At 37.1% G+C, this 16,201-nt stretch overlaps 1 protein-coding gene across 3 annotated transcripts in view; it reads right to left on the bottom strand.

Moving 5' to 3' along the window:
* LOC138703043 (uncharacterized) overlaps positions 1–16,201 on the bottom strand; it is an 825,197-nt gene that overhangs the window by 177,656 nt on the left and 631,340 nt on the right. For 2 of the 3 annotated variants that reach the window (XM_069830575.1, XM_069830577.1), the window contains exon 8: positions 7,937–7,972. The exons of the other annotated variant lie outside the window; for it this stretch is intronic. In XM_069830575.1, the coding sequence (XP_069686676.1) occupies positions 7,937–7,955 (19 nt within the window). In that variant the 5' untranslated portion in view covers positions 7,956–7,972. The remainder of the gene's footprint in view (positions 1–7,936; positions 7,973–16,201) is intronic. 3 annotated transcript variants of the gene reach the window in all.

Here is a 16,201-nt window from a genome sequence, read left to right as displayed (position 1 = left end):
AGTTGCCATAGCCACTGATATGGAACAGGCCTCATTCGAGAATAAAATAAGATGTGAATCTTAAGTGTCAAGTCATGAACCTGATTCAAAATCCACTCACATAATGAGGTCCAATGTTCAGGATCACTCGGTCGCAGTTCTTGTATCACTGTAACTGAAATAATTTTGTAGCTGTATGCACTGACGAGCGTGAAATTCTAGTTTGTTGCGCTAAACGTCTAATGAATTTGTTATGGGAATTTTCTACGCGATAAGCAATGTCATTTAAAGTTTCTTTGCTGAGTGTCCTAAGCTGTTTCCTGATCTTTTTATCTGACTGCAAGACTTGCAATTTTATCACCGGGAAATCGTTGTTCTAATAGTCTTCGAACTTATTGGGCTGAATCTGTTAACATATATACAATTTTACGTGAACGACACACAAGAAACATAAACCTAAACATTCCAACGGATATTCAACATTGAATATCGCTTTTGCGGTCGAGAGTGTCGGCAGCTGTGATGATGTTCACCAACAAGCAAACGCGTTGCATGTGGTAGAATCATCGTGGAAGTAACAACTTACTTACTTACTTACTAACTACTTTTGTGATAAGAATATTTATATTATGTTAAATTTATGTAACTCTAGGCGTTACAGAAATACAGTACGCCCTAAAATAAATATCCTTTATTTTAATGCAAACTTTTACGGTCTTACTAATAAACAGTGTATAAATTTTATACGAGACTTAAGCAGAGTTGGGACAGAAAACGTTACTAATAAACCATGCATAAGCGATGAATGTATTAAACAGCCTGTAACTACACGCTACATGGGAATTGCTTTGCAGTAGTTATATAACTCCTTGTTTAAGCGTTGTATAAAGAGAAAAAAAATCGCCGCCTCTTTAACAGCTGTTCGTATCGATTGCCATTTTATGATGATGGTTGTCTTGTAATCGCAGAAGAACAAACCAAAGAACACAGAATAATTAAAATAATATTGCTGTAGCTGTACTCTTTCACCAAAATATAGCGTGGTAATCGATCAGGCTTAGTTGTACTATCGATACTTAACGTAGCACTATCGGATGCAATACAGAATCTCAGATATTCTATTACCTTTCGTAATGAAGTAATGAAGAAAATATGACGTAGCTGTGTAACAGTTATACTGTTATACATGACGTATGTAGTGATTATTAATAAGGAATTTACACACGACTTATAAACGAGTTATTCATTGTGTTATACACGACGTACGTAGTGATTATTAATAAGGAATTTACACACGACTTATAAAAGAGCTATTCGTTGTGTAAGTATAACACAGTTACAGGCCTGTATAAGAGTTTTTATTAGTAAGACCGTTACTCTTTTGCACACTAATTCCCAAGTGTAATCAGCGTATTCCGAATCTCACCGGACCGGCGCAAAACAATGACGTCACGCTGCAGCGAAATAGAAACAAAAATGCTGGAAGGTTCGATGGCTATCATGGCGGCTGTACAAGTTGTTGTCTGTGCTACGCTAGCAAGATTTTGCGAAATTTCCGTACTGTCATCTTGTTCAAAGAAAAGAGAGCATAAACAATGTATTTCTTGAACCAGTAGTAATAACTGGTCCGTTGACATGTTCGCTCATAAGCCATTAACATATTGTTTTTAAGTTGTGCTCATTACAAACATTACAGCAGAACACACCGCCATGACAACAGTTCACGATGTCATTCGTCTGCTAATTCCCGCCCTATACAAGAACCAATCAGATTCACTGATGACGGCTGATGGAGACTGCCACCACATCTGCAAGCTGATGGAACCGGTGCGACACCGATGGAGCATCAGTGACGTCATCGTTGAAATTCGGAACACCGTGATGCCATCAAATTGCACAGCACTGAGATTCGGATTACGCTCAATATAACAATGTGTTCATTTCAGTAACAAATAACTTTAGCAAAGAATGACAGCGGGAAGTCGGTCTTTCATAACAAAAGAATTAGCTTCTTTCCACACACAAAGAGGAAACGTCCACAATAAAATATTTTTCCCTTGAACGGTTTGCTTTCAAGAACAAGGTTGCAGTTAGGTTTTATCTAGACATTCTCTCATTTCTTCAATAAAGGCGTTGACATTCCGTCAACATCTGTCTATACTCGGAGCGAATAAACAGGAAGTGATATCGTGTTCCTATCAGTAGAGACTTGGTTCCACATAGTCGTGATGCGAGTTCAAATTGATTTAAGCGCTTTGCAGTTTTCATCAGAATATTTAAAGTACACGCAAGACGGAGTATTTGGAATGTTGACGATTTACACTTTTAACTCGCAATAACAGCGACAATGATACAGCACACGAAAGCATATAACGCACGTGGGCCGGCGTCGTAAGTTCGGCAACATTGTCCCACCGAACGAGAGAACATAGCACAGCGTTCTGTTGACATTTATTGCCAGTTTGTCACCAACAGATGAAATTTTGCAAAACTTCAGTGGAAAGTTACGTTCTCACTGCATGCGACAACGCTGCACAAGCTATCCTTATAGCCCGCACTCGTTCCTCGCATATAGAACTACTAAGCCTTTTCGTCCCTTTCCGGGGTTTTCCCTCAACCCATTACGAGCAACTGCTGGGTAAATTTCGGCGAAGGAACTTGGCATTTATCACTTTCATTTCACTAGACGCTAGATGACCATAGCAATTGATAAAGCGTCATAAAATACACCAACTAAAAAAACCATGTACTGTACTGCGTATAAAGAGAGTGTAAAACAAAGCAGTGGTTTGAAGATGTTGAAAAAATTCGTGGGAAATATCCACAATGCCAATCCCAGTTTTACACGATGTATCTAAGAAATCTCGCCCGAGATAACATTTTGATCTCTCTGTAAGATATCATCAATTTTATTAGTGAGTTATTGGCTGCACTACAATGGTGTTAAGAACTTCATCTCTAAATTGGATCAGTATGTTTCCTCCCCGATACAGTTCGAAACACTGTTGCTCCACCCAATGAGGCATGAACACAAGATCGCTTACATCCAGAAAAGTACACCGGTTTATTAATTGGACCTGTCGGTAATATTGCTTATCCTTATCTAAATAATATTTTAGCAAATTAATTGTAACCACATTTCAGCTTCGTGTAACAAGAGTACGTCCTATCTTTCTTCTCTCCTGATAATTTATTGCTGTACAAGTACAATGAAACAGATTTCTTCTTGAAGCAAACTTCTCCTTCTGATGTCATCTTGATCTCCTGGGTCAGAAGTGATTTCAGCGTTGTTGTCTTTAATGTAGGCCTCAATTCTGGCTTATTTCTTTCTAATAACACTGAAGGTCCTTTCCTTAAGAGAGTCACTGTGAGGCAAACAAGGGTCTAGTACTGCATCACAATGTTCTTTACTTTATTTTTCTACTTTCATTTCTCTTAGGCTACCTGAAATTTCGGCCCAATATACATTTATTCTAGTTTCATTTGTAATGTATTTAGGATTAAGTTTAGCATTGATAAGTTGCAAATTCTGTTTCAAGTCTATCACGTTTATCTTCATTATAACTAAATTAGGGAAATTTTGAATAAAATGTTCAAGAAATGAATATGAATCATTTCTTGTATAAAATATCTGTAAATTCTACATGCTTAAGAAATTTATTCTCAGTTGGAAATTTATTTACACATTCTTCACATCTTTCCGAAGGAAATTATTATTATTATTATTATTATTATTATTATTATTATTATTATTATTACTTAGTCAACTGTCCGAAAACAGTGGCAACCTCACAAGTGATACCAACAAGGCATCATTTATGAGGATACTAGGCCAGGAGATCATGGGGTAGGGTGGTCAGTTCCTTTCTCCCCCATTGCATATATCGCTGATTAGTGTGACATATTCACTAATCAGACTTTAGATGTATACAAACAATATTGTTCTTCCTCTGACAAATCAAGTGAGATGTACTGCCTGATAATTGATGTAGGCCCTACATATAGCCAGAGCCTCAATCGGAGGTGGAAAGATATTTTAGCATTTAAAATATTAAATATTTTGATATTTTTCCAATATAAATTTCATATCTTGGCAAAATTTTCTTCATATTCTGCCAGTCTATAATGATGAGTTTGGAATGAAGATCAGCTTGAATGATGTTAATGCCTAATATGACACTGGAGAATCCCGAGTAAAAGTCAATTGCGACCTTATCCGTCCGTCACAAGCGACACTATGGATATTTAATGACCCAAACTAGAACCCAGACCACCTACGTGGGAAATTAATGATTTAGACCACGGAGCTACAACAAAGGACAATTTACTACTTACTAACGTTTCACCCTGATCATATATAACAGATTTATCAGCCTAATGCACTTTCAAGACAACTTTTACCAATAAATTTCACTATGCTGCTATCTAGCGACTGCAAAAGAAGTCACGTTATAACCTTGATGAAATTGCATGGAGTAACAGCTTGCACCAGTACTTCCATCTAGCGGAAAAAATCATTTTCGACTGTGGAGATCCTAATGGTTGTTCTCTTTTATGTTTTGCCATTTCGTAACATGGGAATGGCCAGTCTGATGTATGTACATGTGACCAAGGGTTTCACGCACTGAGGACAGGCGTTATCGCATGCTAAAGTCTGATTATATGAAGACGAAAAATACGAGTATGCCTTTGCGTTTCTTGAAGCTCTCATCATATAAACACGGCGTTTCATAATTGATAAATGATAGTCCACTTTGCTGCTTTCATTTTAAGTATCTAGAGACCAGCAAAAACCTAGAACTAAGGCGAAGTCTTGTCGACAGGTTGTGTCTCTCCCCTCACCGCAGGGCATCGATTCGCTCCATTGATGCGGATCGAGGCAACATAGAAAAATGCGAGGGCCCGGAATACTACACTTCTCGCCGGAAGACATTTGAATTCAAATCTGAAGGGCCTAGTTGCCGCTTACACACTGATTCCTATGACATAACAGTTACGACATACGGAATGAAATGTGGGGAAGTATGAATGAATAAAGTTCTAATCGCCGAGACGTGATAAAATACAAGATGTGGACACAAACAAACATTATTTAAAAAACTGTACTCCCCATATTTTTCTTGCTTTATACGAACTCTCTTCAGTTACTTCATTCCCCTGCAATACATTTTTTCCTACACACATTACATGAAATATTAAATGTTTTTGAAATGCCTATAAAATGAAGTAGATTATTGAAAAATAACTGAATACTAAATTAAAATAATAAACTGACACCGCCACCTCATACATACTCGTAATTAAACCACTGGCTATGATATTAATATGATATACTAAGTAATCTTTAGCGCAACATCCATGAAGGATCAGGCCGCCCAATCGCTGATATATGAAAATAAATGTCCTTAAGACAAATTTTTATGGAGAATAATGATAAACAATGGCTACCCATACCATATGATACAAGTAATAAAATATTTGCATAGACGATGGAACTTTAAGCTCAGATATGAAATTATACGAGTAAATGAAGGAGTCAGGCAAGAATGTCCACTCTGTTTAATATTTATACAGGATGTAACTAAAATGAATGTCAAAACTTTAGGGGCATATTTCTATCATATAGAGGATGAAAAAATAGTCTATGAACATTCGTCCAGAAACGATTTATTTTCTTGTTACAGCCCTTTTTCTACAACTCTGCTTACATTGTCCGAAATAAAAATAGTATACCACATGGAAATATGTTTTTCAGGAAGTGCTCAAAAAGGCTCCTGTTAGCACGGATACATACAGGGACATCATTTTATTTTTACTAACATTTTTAATATTAACCTGTCTATACCTTTAGAGAACCGGAAACACCGCTTGCTCCCCCCTCCAAGACTGGAGTTCGATGATACTGGCGTAAAACACAAATCACTCTACTAGGTATAGGATGGAAGAAAAGTAGTTCATCCATTTACGTAAACTAGGAAATATCGCGATTTTGAGTTTGATAATTTTCATTAGGTTTTTCTTTAATCAAAGTACAGTACTGTATTAAGAATAAGTGTTTTTACTCACGAAGTGAGTTATCCATGCGAACGTATTCATTATGCAGTGTATATTATACTGTCTACAGCACATTAGCGTACAATATAGAGAAAGAAGTTAAATTGAAAAATAATCATAATATGGGTATTTAAACACAATTTTGAAAATGGTGGCCATTCATTTCGATACAGGCTTCAGTTCTTTTGTGCATATTATCGCACTATAGACTATTGCATCTAATTCCAATTGCCAGTTTCGTCCTTCGTACTAGTAACTCATGTTGAAATAATTCTATACCTACTCTACGTACTGTTAATTCAATCTTCATTTCTGCCCGACCCGAAAATATAAAATTACTCAGACATGCTATCTACTGTCCGTCCAAGTGGTTATGCCGCAGGATTGTAGAAAGGGAGGAAATCACGTGACAGTTAATTACTTAACGAGGCCCTTTTATTTAAGTTAAATTAAACAGCTGTATAATATTACGTAAACGTCCAATTCCTAAGAGAAATTAATGTTTTCAGAAAAGAGCTAAGACAGCCCAGCTTTTACAGAGGGGCGAGCAGAAGCAGGTGGGGGAAATCGGGATGCGACGTAGGCAAACGGACAGTACCTGTGCGAAAATATGATTCAATATTGAAAGCTCTTTCGTCACTGGAAAACGCGAACATATTTCTGGAACTTACTATACCCAGTAACTCAGTACTGCTTACTATCTGCGGTCTTGGTTCTGTGTGGAGTTGGAACTTCCTTAGTAGAAGGGGTGGGAGTGAAGTACATTCAAAAACTCAGGTACAATAAAAATTGAAGTAAAAATAAAATGATGTCCCTGTACATTAACCAGCCGTAGCATTGAATACCGGATGCGCTAATGTATCCTTGGAGAATGTTCTATTATCTCGTTTTCCAAAATACGGGCTCGAAGACTCTCTTCAGCCTTATATAAGTTTCATACATAAGTTCTTATAAATTACCTCACGAATAAAATTCTAGTGGGTTTAGGTCCGGAGAGAGCAGAGGCCAAGGAATTGATCTATCTCTACCTATACATCTGTCATGGAACCTTTGACATAGAAATCTACCAACACTAACACTGAAATAAGAATAAGCTCCATTTGCATGAAGTACGAGTTTCGTAGTACTGTTAGTGTAACAGAACAAGAAAGATGTACTGTAAGAACATTTTGTATCTTTCTCTGTTGAGCCTGAGTAGAAGAACATGAGGTCCCATCAAAACGTCGTCAACAATGCCCGGCCCAAACATTCACATTTCCATGTGGTATGCTATGTTTTCCTCCCCCTAATGTACCGCATCATACAATATAAGCAGAATTGTAGAAAAATGGTCGTATAAAGAATAAAGCGTTTTCGGATCAATGTTCGTAGAATATTTTTTCATCCTCTATATGATAGGAAAAACTCCTAAAGTTGTGACATACATTTTAGTTACATCCTGTATAGACAATGTTGTTCAGAAATGGCAACAACATATACGTTCAAATTTTTAAATAGGGACATGGAAATTAAACACGACTTTATTTGCAGATGACCAGTGCATTATAGCAGAAACAAAAAACAACAACAAAGCAATAATGTACGCATGAGATCATAACTACGAGACTATAACGTTAACGTTAATGTCGTATAACATTGAGAGTAAATTAACCCTTTACACTTGCGTGCATACTTGATCAAACCTGAGACAAAATAGATGTGCTTATTCAGTGTATCAATTTACATTACCCCTTTGCCCATGCTACCTTCCCTCTTCTGGCAACTTTCTACATTCAAGCTTCCGTACTCAAGCACAGGCTATTATAACAACTTAAAAAAATCACACGATATCTACTGGACTACAAAAAAAAACACGATTGAAGATCCTGATGTAAAATAAAAGAAGTCATGAAATTGCGCTCACCTTCTTTGGCGCATTCCATCTTAAGAACAAAAATATCTGCAATAAAAATAATAAAAATAAATAAACAAATAAACAAACACAAATAAACAAATAGCAACTACGTCACAAACTGGGGATCTTGGCTTTATTCATCTTCACTAATGTGAGGACTTCGAGCCAACATTACACATACACAAACAGTAACGGAGATCTTTGGTCATTTGGTCTACTTGGCGAAAGGCCATCGCTGAAGACAACACGACACAAACATAAGACAAGATAGCGATATCCAGTTCCAGTGTGATTAAGATTAATCTGAACTTCTCTGCCAGAAATTAGACTAGAATTTACCAGGATATGTGGCGAGCTACGCTACCATTCCAACCAAAACACAGGACTGAAAAATAAATAAAAGCTGTAAGTAGATAAAATAACTCAATTCGCTTTTCCTCAAGCGGTAGTTTATATCTAAAAATTCAGAGAAAACTACATTCCCTTGCCTTACAAGAGAATGGAGGTTTACTTTGTTCTCACAGGAACTGGATGGGTACCCTTATCTTGTGCTTCTATAGTATTCTGAACGTTAGTCTTGCCATGCTAACCAAACGACAAGTAAGTCCAACTAGTGTATATTTTCTAATGTTGATTCCTGATCCTCACAAGAATGATGTTAAAACGAGTTAAAGGACTCAATTCTTGATGAGAATGATGGTGATAATAATAATAATAATAATAATAATAATAATAATAATAATAATAATAATAACAGAATAAATACACAAAGAAAATGAAAACTGATATAAAGAACAGAAGTCGTCCCGAGTGGCTCAAATAATAATGTTCTCAGTTACCCCTGAGTTTATGTGATTTAATACTTACAGGACACTGCAGAGTTTTCCATATGTACTACCTTTTTTATAATCACATTACATGCTTAAAAATAGGGGAACACTTTGAAAATTAGGAAAGTAAAACTATGATAAAATGAATTAAGACGACTCTGAAGATAGTAAGAAGGAAAAAATAAAGAAACACGAAAGTTGCTTTGAAGATTGTTCAGAAATGTACTTTTGGATATTCCAATATGTTCTAGAACTTCACATGTCCAAAGTTTCAGAATTACATACAGGTTTCATTTGTTCGGAGTAACCAGACAACGAGCCCACAGAGTAGGCGATCCTTCTCGTCTTAAATATATGCTCTGATGTTGGAACCTGTATGGAAATGTTAACTTCAGAACACGGTGGAATACTCAAGTGTCTGAAGTTTAAGCTCGGTTTACAATAAGTGGTAAAAACAAAATCATGAAAACAATAACACAGCACATGAAACAAACGTAGGGACAATTGTTATATAAATTAAAGAAAATAAATGATTTAACAAGTCGATAAATTACTCTACTCTTTCCCTCACAAATACTTTGTTAATATCTATGTTTCTTTTTTCTGTGCAATGGCAGTGTCCTTAACTTGCAGTTATTCACCCCGACTCTACGAGAGTGGATCATAGATGTCACTATTTCCGAGAAGCGTACATCATCTAGTTCGTCATATACTATCCAGAGTGCACCATAGGCACATTACACTCACACTGTATGATAATGGACAATTGTTGGGATGCCACAGAGGAACCGGTGTACCCGAAGAAAACCCATGTGTTGCTCCTGGACCACTGGTTTGCCCAACACAATTTATAAATTCAGGATGACCAACCGAGATTTGAACATGGACATCTGGGTTATAAGCCACCGAGGAGGTTATTTATTATTAGTGGTAAAATATAGCTTCCTAAAAACGTAATTCGGTGTAGCTTTTCACACTATGTAGCCTAAATTACAGGAGCAACATTGCTTACTCACTGTTACGGAGTCCACAGAGGTAGGTACATCCGGAATTCACCGTCAGAGTTGCCTTAACAATTAAGTTGTAAAACAGGAAGTGGGGGTGTCGCCCATGAGTCACGACCCCCTCCCACGGGAGACGCCGAGTTATTTTCTATTTAATAACTCGTAGCAATACACAGCACTAATGCCGGCCGGTCGGCCAGCCAATTAAAAGAGCCCCTTTGGGTACACGACTTAGGTTCAGACCCTTTCCTTCCATGGACAAACAAACATAATTTTGATGACTTGATTAACCAAACTTGTTTGAGTGCAGAAAATTATTTCCCCGGCAAACTATAGAGTCTGCCACAAGGTGTATACCAGAAGTGATATTACACGTCGAAAGTTCAGATGTCATATTTTCCACACGCCCTGCGAGAACTGGTTCGACAAACAAATAGCAAGTTGTTAATATCTGATTAATTGTTTCTGGCTTGTTCCCTTAAAAGGAAAGTCTTTATAGGACGATACCTGCCGCTTGTGTCCGCGTTTCCCCCTTGCTTAATTCGTCGAATAACGATCAAAACATTTTGTGCAAGTAGAAAATAACTGCGTCATATTTTAAGTTTCATTATCGTTTACATCATTCCTGTTGCAACTGTAAAGTCTAGCAGTAATTTTATGTACGGTCTTATAAAACCACAGTTTAGAACATACTGCGCGTTATGAAGAAGACACTCATTCAATCTGACTTCACATCAATTTATTCCAATTTGTAAATTAACAGAAGTTGATGTTAGTTGATTACTCTACTACAGATATGAGTATATAAACTATTATCGTCGTATTAATTGCCAAGTTGCGAATCTGCTTTTGCGAAAAGGAGATAATAGTTTGATTGTTGATAATAAGTTCAGTATTCAGGTAGTGCTACGCCCATGGGCCCGAAAAAATTTGCGCCCTCACCAACTAACTTACGCAAATCTTACAAATCTTAGACATCTAGCAGCTAAATTTCAAATCGAAAAGTGGCATGCAACAACAATTTAACATATGCTACTATCTAAAGCAGGCATAGACTATGTGAGGAAGGAAAATATCTAAAATTTATTTCAGCCAAATATTTCTCTCCAACTTTTGCTGTTCCTACGAACTTGCCACCCGGGCTCATGTGGCTTATCCGTAAGTACAGATCTGTTGATAATATGATAATGAATTCAGAGTATAATAAAATTATGCAAGTATTTATTGCAATAGAAATCAGTTGGAGCAGTTAATTCTACTGTTTTAAAAATGCATTCGTTGTAAACATCATACACTTCACTCGATGCGCACAAGAAGCGGACCGCGATGTGCTCTTGTTACAGAACTGAACATTGCCGAGAGGTGGAACACCTCCTTGAATAGGTAAGAGTGTACAGTAAATAAATTGTGACGTGTAACGTGCTGAAGTAGTATTGTATTCCTTGTTAAAGTAAGCAATGAGTGAAATTTGAGCCAAATTAGATGGGGAATTAAACGAAAAGTCTACATTTCAAATAAATTTGTACTAACTATAGTCCCGTCGCTCTAATTTCCGGCAGCCAATCGCGTTGCAGGTCGGCTACATTTAAACGTGTGCGTCTTTTGATTCGCTTATGAAGACGTTATTCATTTCTTAAGGCTCGATAAATACTTAATATAATCGCCCGCCATTTTGGCTCTTTCGTTGGCGTTCGCAGAAAGCACACGAAGACGTTATTTTCCACTCAATTATTTGCTGAATTAAAGTGCGTTTGATTTATTATCATAGGAGCTACGACATGATAATGATTAACGGTGTGGCAAATAGATTCCTCGTATGGTTATCGGCAACGAAAGAACAAAAATGGCGAACGATACTACCTACCTAGACTTTATAGAGCTTTCACTTCCTAAGACGTAAGCAAAGAGGAGGAGTCACGCCGGGAATAACAGCGTCGCAACTATAGGACAATATTTCATAATGATGTCAGGGGCGGCTTGTAAACGGCTCGTTTGCGGACCCAAGTTTACTGGAACTTTTTTTGCTTCTATTAGCGTATACTTTCAACCATTTCAGTTTTCGCTATTAATTTTGATACACTCGGTAATCGAAGTTAATGTTCAAATTCATATTAAGAGTGACCCAATGCAGTGGCCGTGTGATCTAAGACGTCATGCTTTGGAATAGCAATACAAAATAAGAGAGCTTGTTCGATCCTCATGGAAAAACTAATTTCCTCATGATATTTCGGTCACTGGTTTTGTACGTTTAAGAGATCACCGTTTGACTACTTCCCGAACTGGTTTGATGATCGTTAACTTCTGCTAATGGCATGTGAACGTGAGGTCAGCAATCAACTGAACGACAATGGCTTCCATTGGCTGTCTTCTTCGTAAGACTCATATTTTAGGTATAATTTTCGTTAAAAGTCGACACTTTATCGAAGACATAAAATTCAGTTGCTTAATATTATGCAGAATTTAGACAAACAAATGTCATAATGATTAATCGAACTCTAAGGAATTAACTATGCAGAAAATAGAAACAAAAAAAAAGAAAAAAAGAAATAATAAAAACGTATCCTGAAGCATGCATCCGACAATAATTGAACGTTTATGAAATTAACCACAGTTTAAAGAGTTATAACAGTAATATATACAGAGAATGCCAGGCATAAAGCTGCTAAAACGAATTTAAAAATACATATTTAAAGGAAGATATTCTGTGGGTAGACCCAAAAGATGTATGCCAGATCTCTGAAGGCGAAACAGGTATTTCTTTACCTAATCCGTGAAGAAGTGCCACAAAACTCAACTCATTTGATACCATTAACAGTATTTAAGATTAACAGCGGTTTTAAGACGTGAGAATATAATCTAGTTTAAAACATTTGTGAACAATTTCTGATTTTACAAAAATACACAAAGAAGTAAGTTAGCCGAAGCTCAATTTTCTGCTGGGATGGAGACGCCAAAGAGGCCAAATATGGAACAAAAGTCAGCGAACACCTCGAGGCGGTCAGGTGGCCAACTATAAATTACCTACTGTAGCACCGGGGTATCACAACCGTGAACAAATGTCAGATCTGTCCTGTCCTAGGACGCAGGTGTCTTATTGGTAAGCCGTCTTTGTCACACCTCCGCAGGTCCGGTTGGACGTCCACAACAAGGCCAACACTAAGATTAAGGGCCCACTTGATATAGCTAGCACATATTATAATAACACTGGTCGACAAAATTTAACTTTTTTTAATCGCCAGAGATCAAATTATACTTTTCTAGACCAATTTTTCATGCAGATTACGGATACACCTTCCGTTTCTTCGTGTCATGTATAGATTTATAATTACACACAATACTTTAAATTTATGGAAATAGATTTATAATTACACGCAATACTTTAAATTTATGGAAATAGATTTATAATTACACACAATACATTAAATTTATGGAAATACACCAACATTTAAATGTTATCAATACAACAATACATTTATGTAATGATAAAATTATCAGATTTATATATTATTAATTATTATGACACTTATAGTGATAATTAAAAACAGGATTATAGATTTCTAGAGAACTGGAAGCTAGAAGTGCTTAGTAGATGATTGTATTTTATGTTGTTTTTCTGTGTCATCGCGATACAGCATCCAACAATAATCTGACATCATGGATTCATTCCAGAAACCCTGGTAACGTTTCTCCATCGATTTGATGTCTTGGTGAAACCTTTCACCCATCTCGTCACTGACATCACCAAGGTTGGTTGGAAAAAAATCCAAATGAGAATGAAGGAAACGAAGTTTTAGGGACATACGGCAACCCATTTCTTTATATGCATCCAGTAATTCCTGAACTCCTTTTTTGTAGTCCGAAGACTTTGTCTTCCCTAAGAAGTTTATACACAGCCACTTGAAGCTTTTCCAAGCTTTTACTTCAATCTCATCCAAATTTTCTTCGAATTTTTGATCCCGCAGTAACTCTCTAATCTGTGGGCCCACTAAGACCCCTTCTCGTAGTTTAGCAGCTGACACACGACAAAATTTTTCACTCAGATACTGGAATCCTTTTGAAGTTCTCCTTCCAAGCGTCTTCACAAAGGTTTTCGTTAAGCCAAGCTTTATAGGGAGAGGGGGAAGCAGTATTTTTTGTTTGTCAACTAGAGGGATATGCTGGACATTTTCTTCACCTGGGTTGTAAGTGCTTCTAGATTTCCAGTCTCGTTTGGTGTAATGTTCACTTGTATTTCGGCTGTCCCAAAGACAAAGGAAGCAGCAGAATTTTGTAAACCCCCCTTGCATACCCATCAACATGCCAATGACTTTCAGATCTCCACATATATGCCACTGGTGTACATCGTACTGAATTGATTTGAGTACTATGTTCATATTTTCATAGGTTTCTTTTAAATGCACAGAGTCGGCAATGGGTACAGAAGGTTTTAAATTGCCGTTGTGCAGAAGAACGGCCTTCAAACCTTGCTGGGAAGGGTCAATAAATAACCTCCACTCTGATGCAACATATTGTTTTAGTCCCTCAAAGAGTCCAGGCACATCGTTGCAGAAGACCATTGGACCATCTAAAGAAAAAAACTTTTCTAAATATTTTGTCCGTTTTTTATAGTGGCATATCCTGACGTCTTCTTCAACAAGATGTTTCTCTCTAAGCCTAGAAGCTAGAAGTTCCGCCTGATCTTTTGGTAGTGAAAGATCTCTAATGAGATCGTTTAGTTCATGTTGGGTAAATCGCTGTGGTTCGGAACTAGTAAACTCAGGAATGTATTCACGATCAGAAGCACATTCTAAATTTTCACTATCACTGCCTAAGTCACAGTCCACTTCCTGGAGCAGTTCCATTTCATTTTTTGGAGGTTTCGGAATGGGTAAGTTGTCGTCATGCGGGACCGGCCTCATTGCAGATTCAATATTTGGGTATAAAATTTTGTGTTTGTTTCTGGCAGAAAAACCCTTAATGTTAACACAACAAAAATAACAATCGTCAGTGTGATTTTTCGGTTCTCGCCATATCATTGGGATAGCAAATGGCATCGACCTTTTCTTCTTTTGTACCCAGTCCCCTAAGCCTGTCGAACAGGGTTTACATACAACATATGGTGCCCACCCTTTATCCTGATCACCAAGAGGACAACCAAAGTACAATTGATACAATTTCTGAAGCCGTGGAGTGATTGTACGCTGTTGAGATTTCGGGGTGAAGGAACCGCATATGTAGCAGAAGCTGTTGGGATGATTTAGACATTTTCGAGGCATGATAGGTGATTTAATCTGCAACAGAATAAAGCCTATTAGTACCTTTACCTATTTGCGTACAATTTCTCCAAATAAATTATATTTTTTAGAATGCGTAAATATACCGAGATCCTAATGAGTTCCCAAAATTAAGGGAGGGGGCGTTTGGAATGTTCCCCAGTAAGAATTGCGAGATTTTGTATTATATTTTTAGTTAAACAAGGTACCTATGAAAAACTACATGCACCGGTAAAAGATACAGGCCTACTCACCTTATTAATTGATGTAAAATACACAGCACCTCAAAATATATCACTATCACACAAGATTCACTATAACTCTGTAATACGATTGTGTATCGTTCAATCTACAAACTGTGACTGAGGAAGATGATTCCATGGGGATGAAGAAGGACAAGATAAATTTTATCTAGGACAGGAAGTTTACGCGTGGGGTACGCAGCAAAAGATAAGGCACTGAAGAGTGCCGCGCTATTAGCCGCACGGAAGTAAACGGAGCGACTTAAGAGATTATTATGAATAGATTGAAAACTATTTGTGATATGACAAAAGTAAAACCAGATGTGAAATCAGCGCAACAATATCTAACATACTGTACATATAATACTTTTGGCGAAAATTCATTGTCGATAATCTTCTAATCCAAGAACACATTACATTCGCGTACGTAGATATATACGAGTACCTGAATCTCCGAAGAATAACAGAATTCATATGGAAAAGGAGATCCCGTATAAAAAGAAAAATAAGACAATTATTGTGATCTAGAAGTAAAGCGCTCTCTTCTAGAACGAAGGGATGTGGATTCCAACCCGGCTGGGGTCCATGAATTTTTCAGGACGCAAAAATTCGAAGCACAAGTCCTCTGGGAGGGACTTTAAGTCGTGTATCCCGTGTCAGGGTTTTCCGGCACGTTAAAGACCTCCAAGCCTAACTTAGAGCTTCTGGACCTTAGTTGAGTGTATTTCTATTAATTATTTATTATTTATCTTCAATTACTTATATATGGATTTAGAGTTTCCTTTCAACCTTGTGGTTCTACATCACTTTATTTCTTCCGTACTCATGTCTAAACATAGGCTATCTCTATACGACATGTGCATACAAAATGCATACGTACAATCTGGGCAAAATCCTTGAGGTTATGAAAGACATCAAGAAAAGCGATTAGATAAAGAGAACCCAA

The sequence above is a fragment of the Periplaneta americana genome, chromosome 7, assembly GCF_040183065.1.
Source record: "Periplaneta americana isolate PAMFEO1 chromosome 7, P.americana_PAMFEO1_priV1, whole genome shotgun sequence".
In the NCBI taxonomy this organism is placed as follows: Eukaryota; Metazoa; Arthropoda; class Insecta; order Blattodea; family Blattidae; genus Periplaneta; species Periplaneta americana.
The sequence above is the reverse complement of the archived record's forward strand: the minus strand, read 5'-3'. Positions and strand labels throughout refer to the sequence as shown.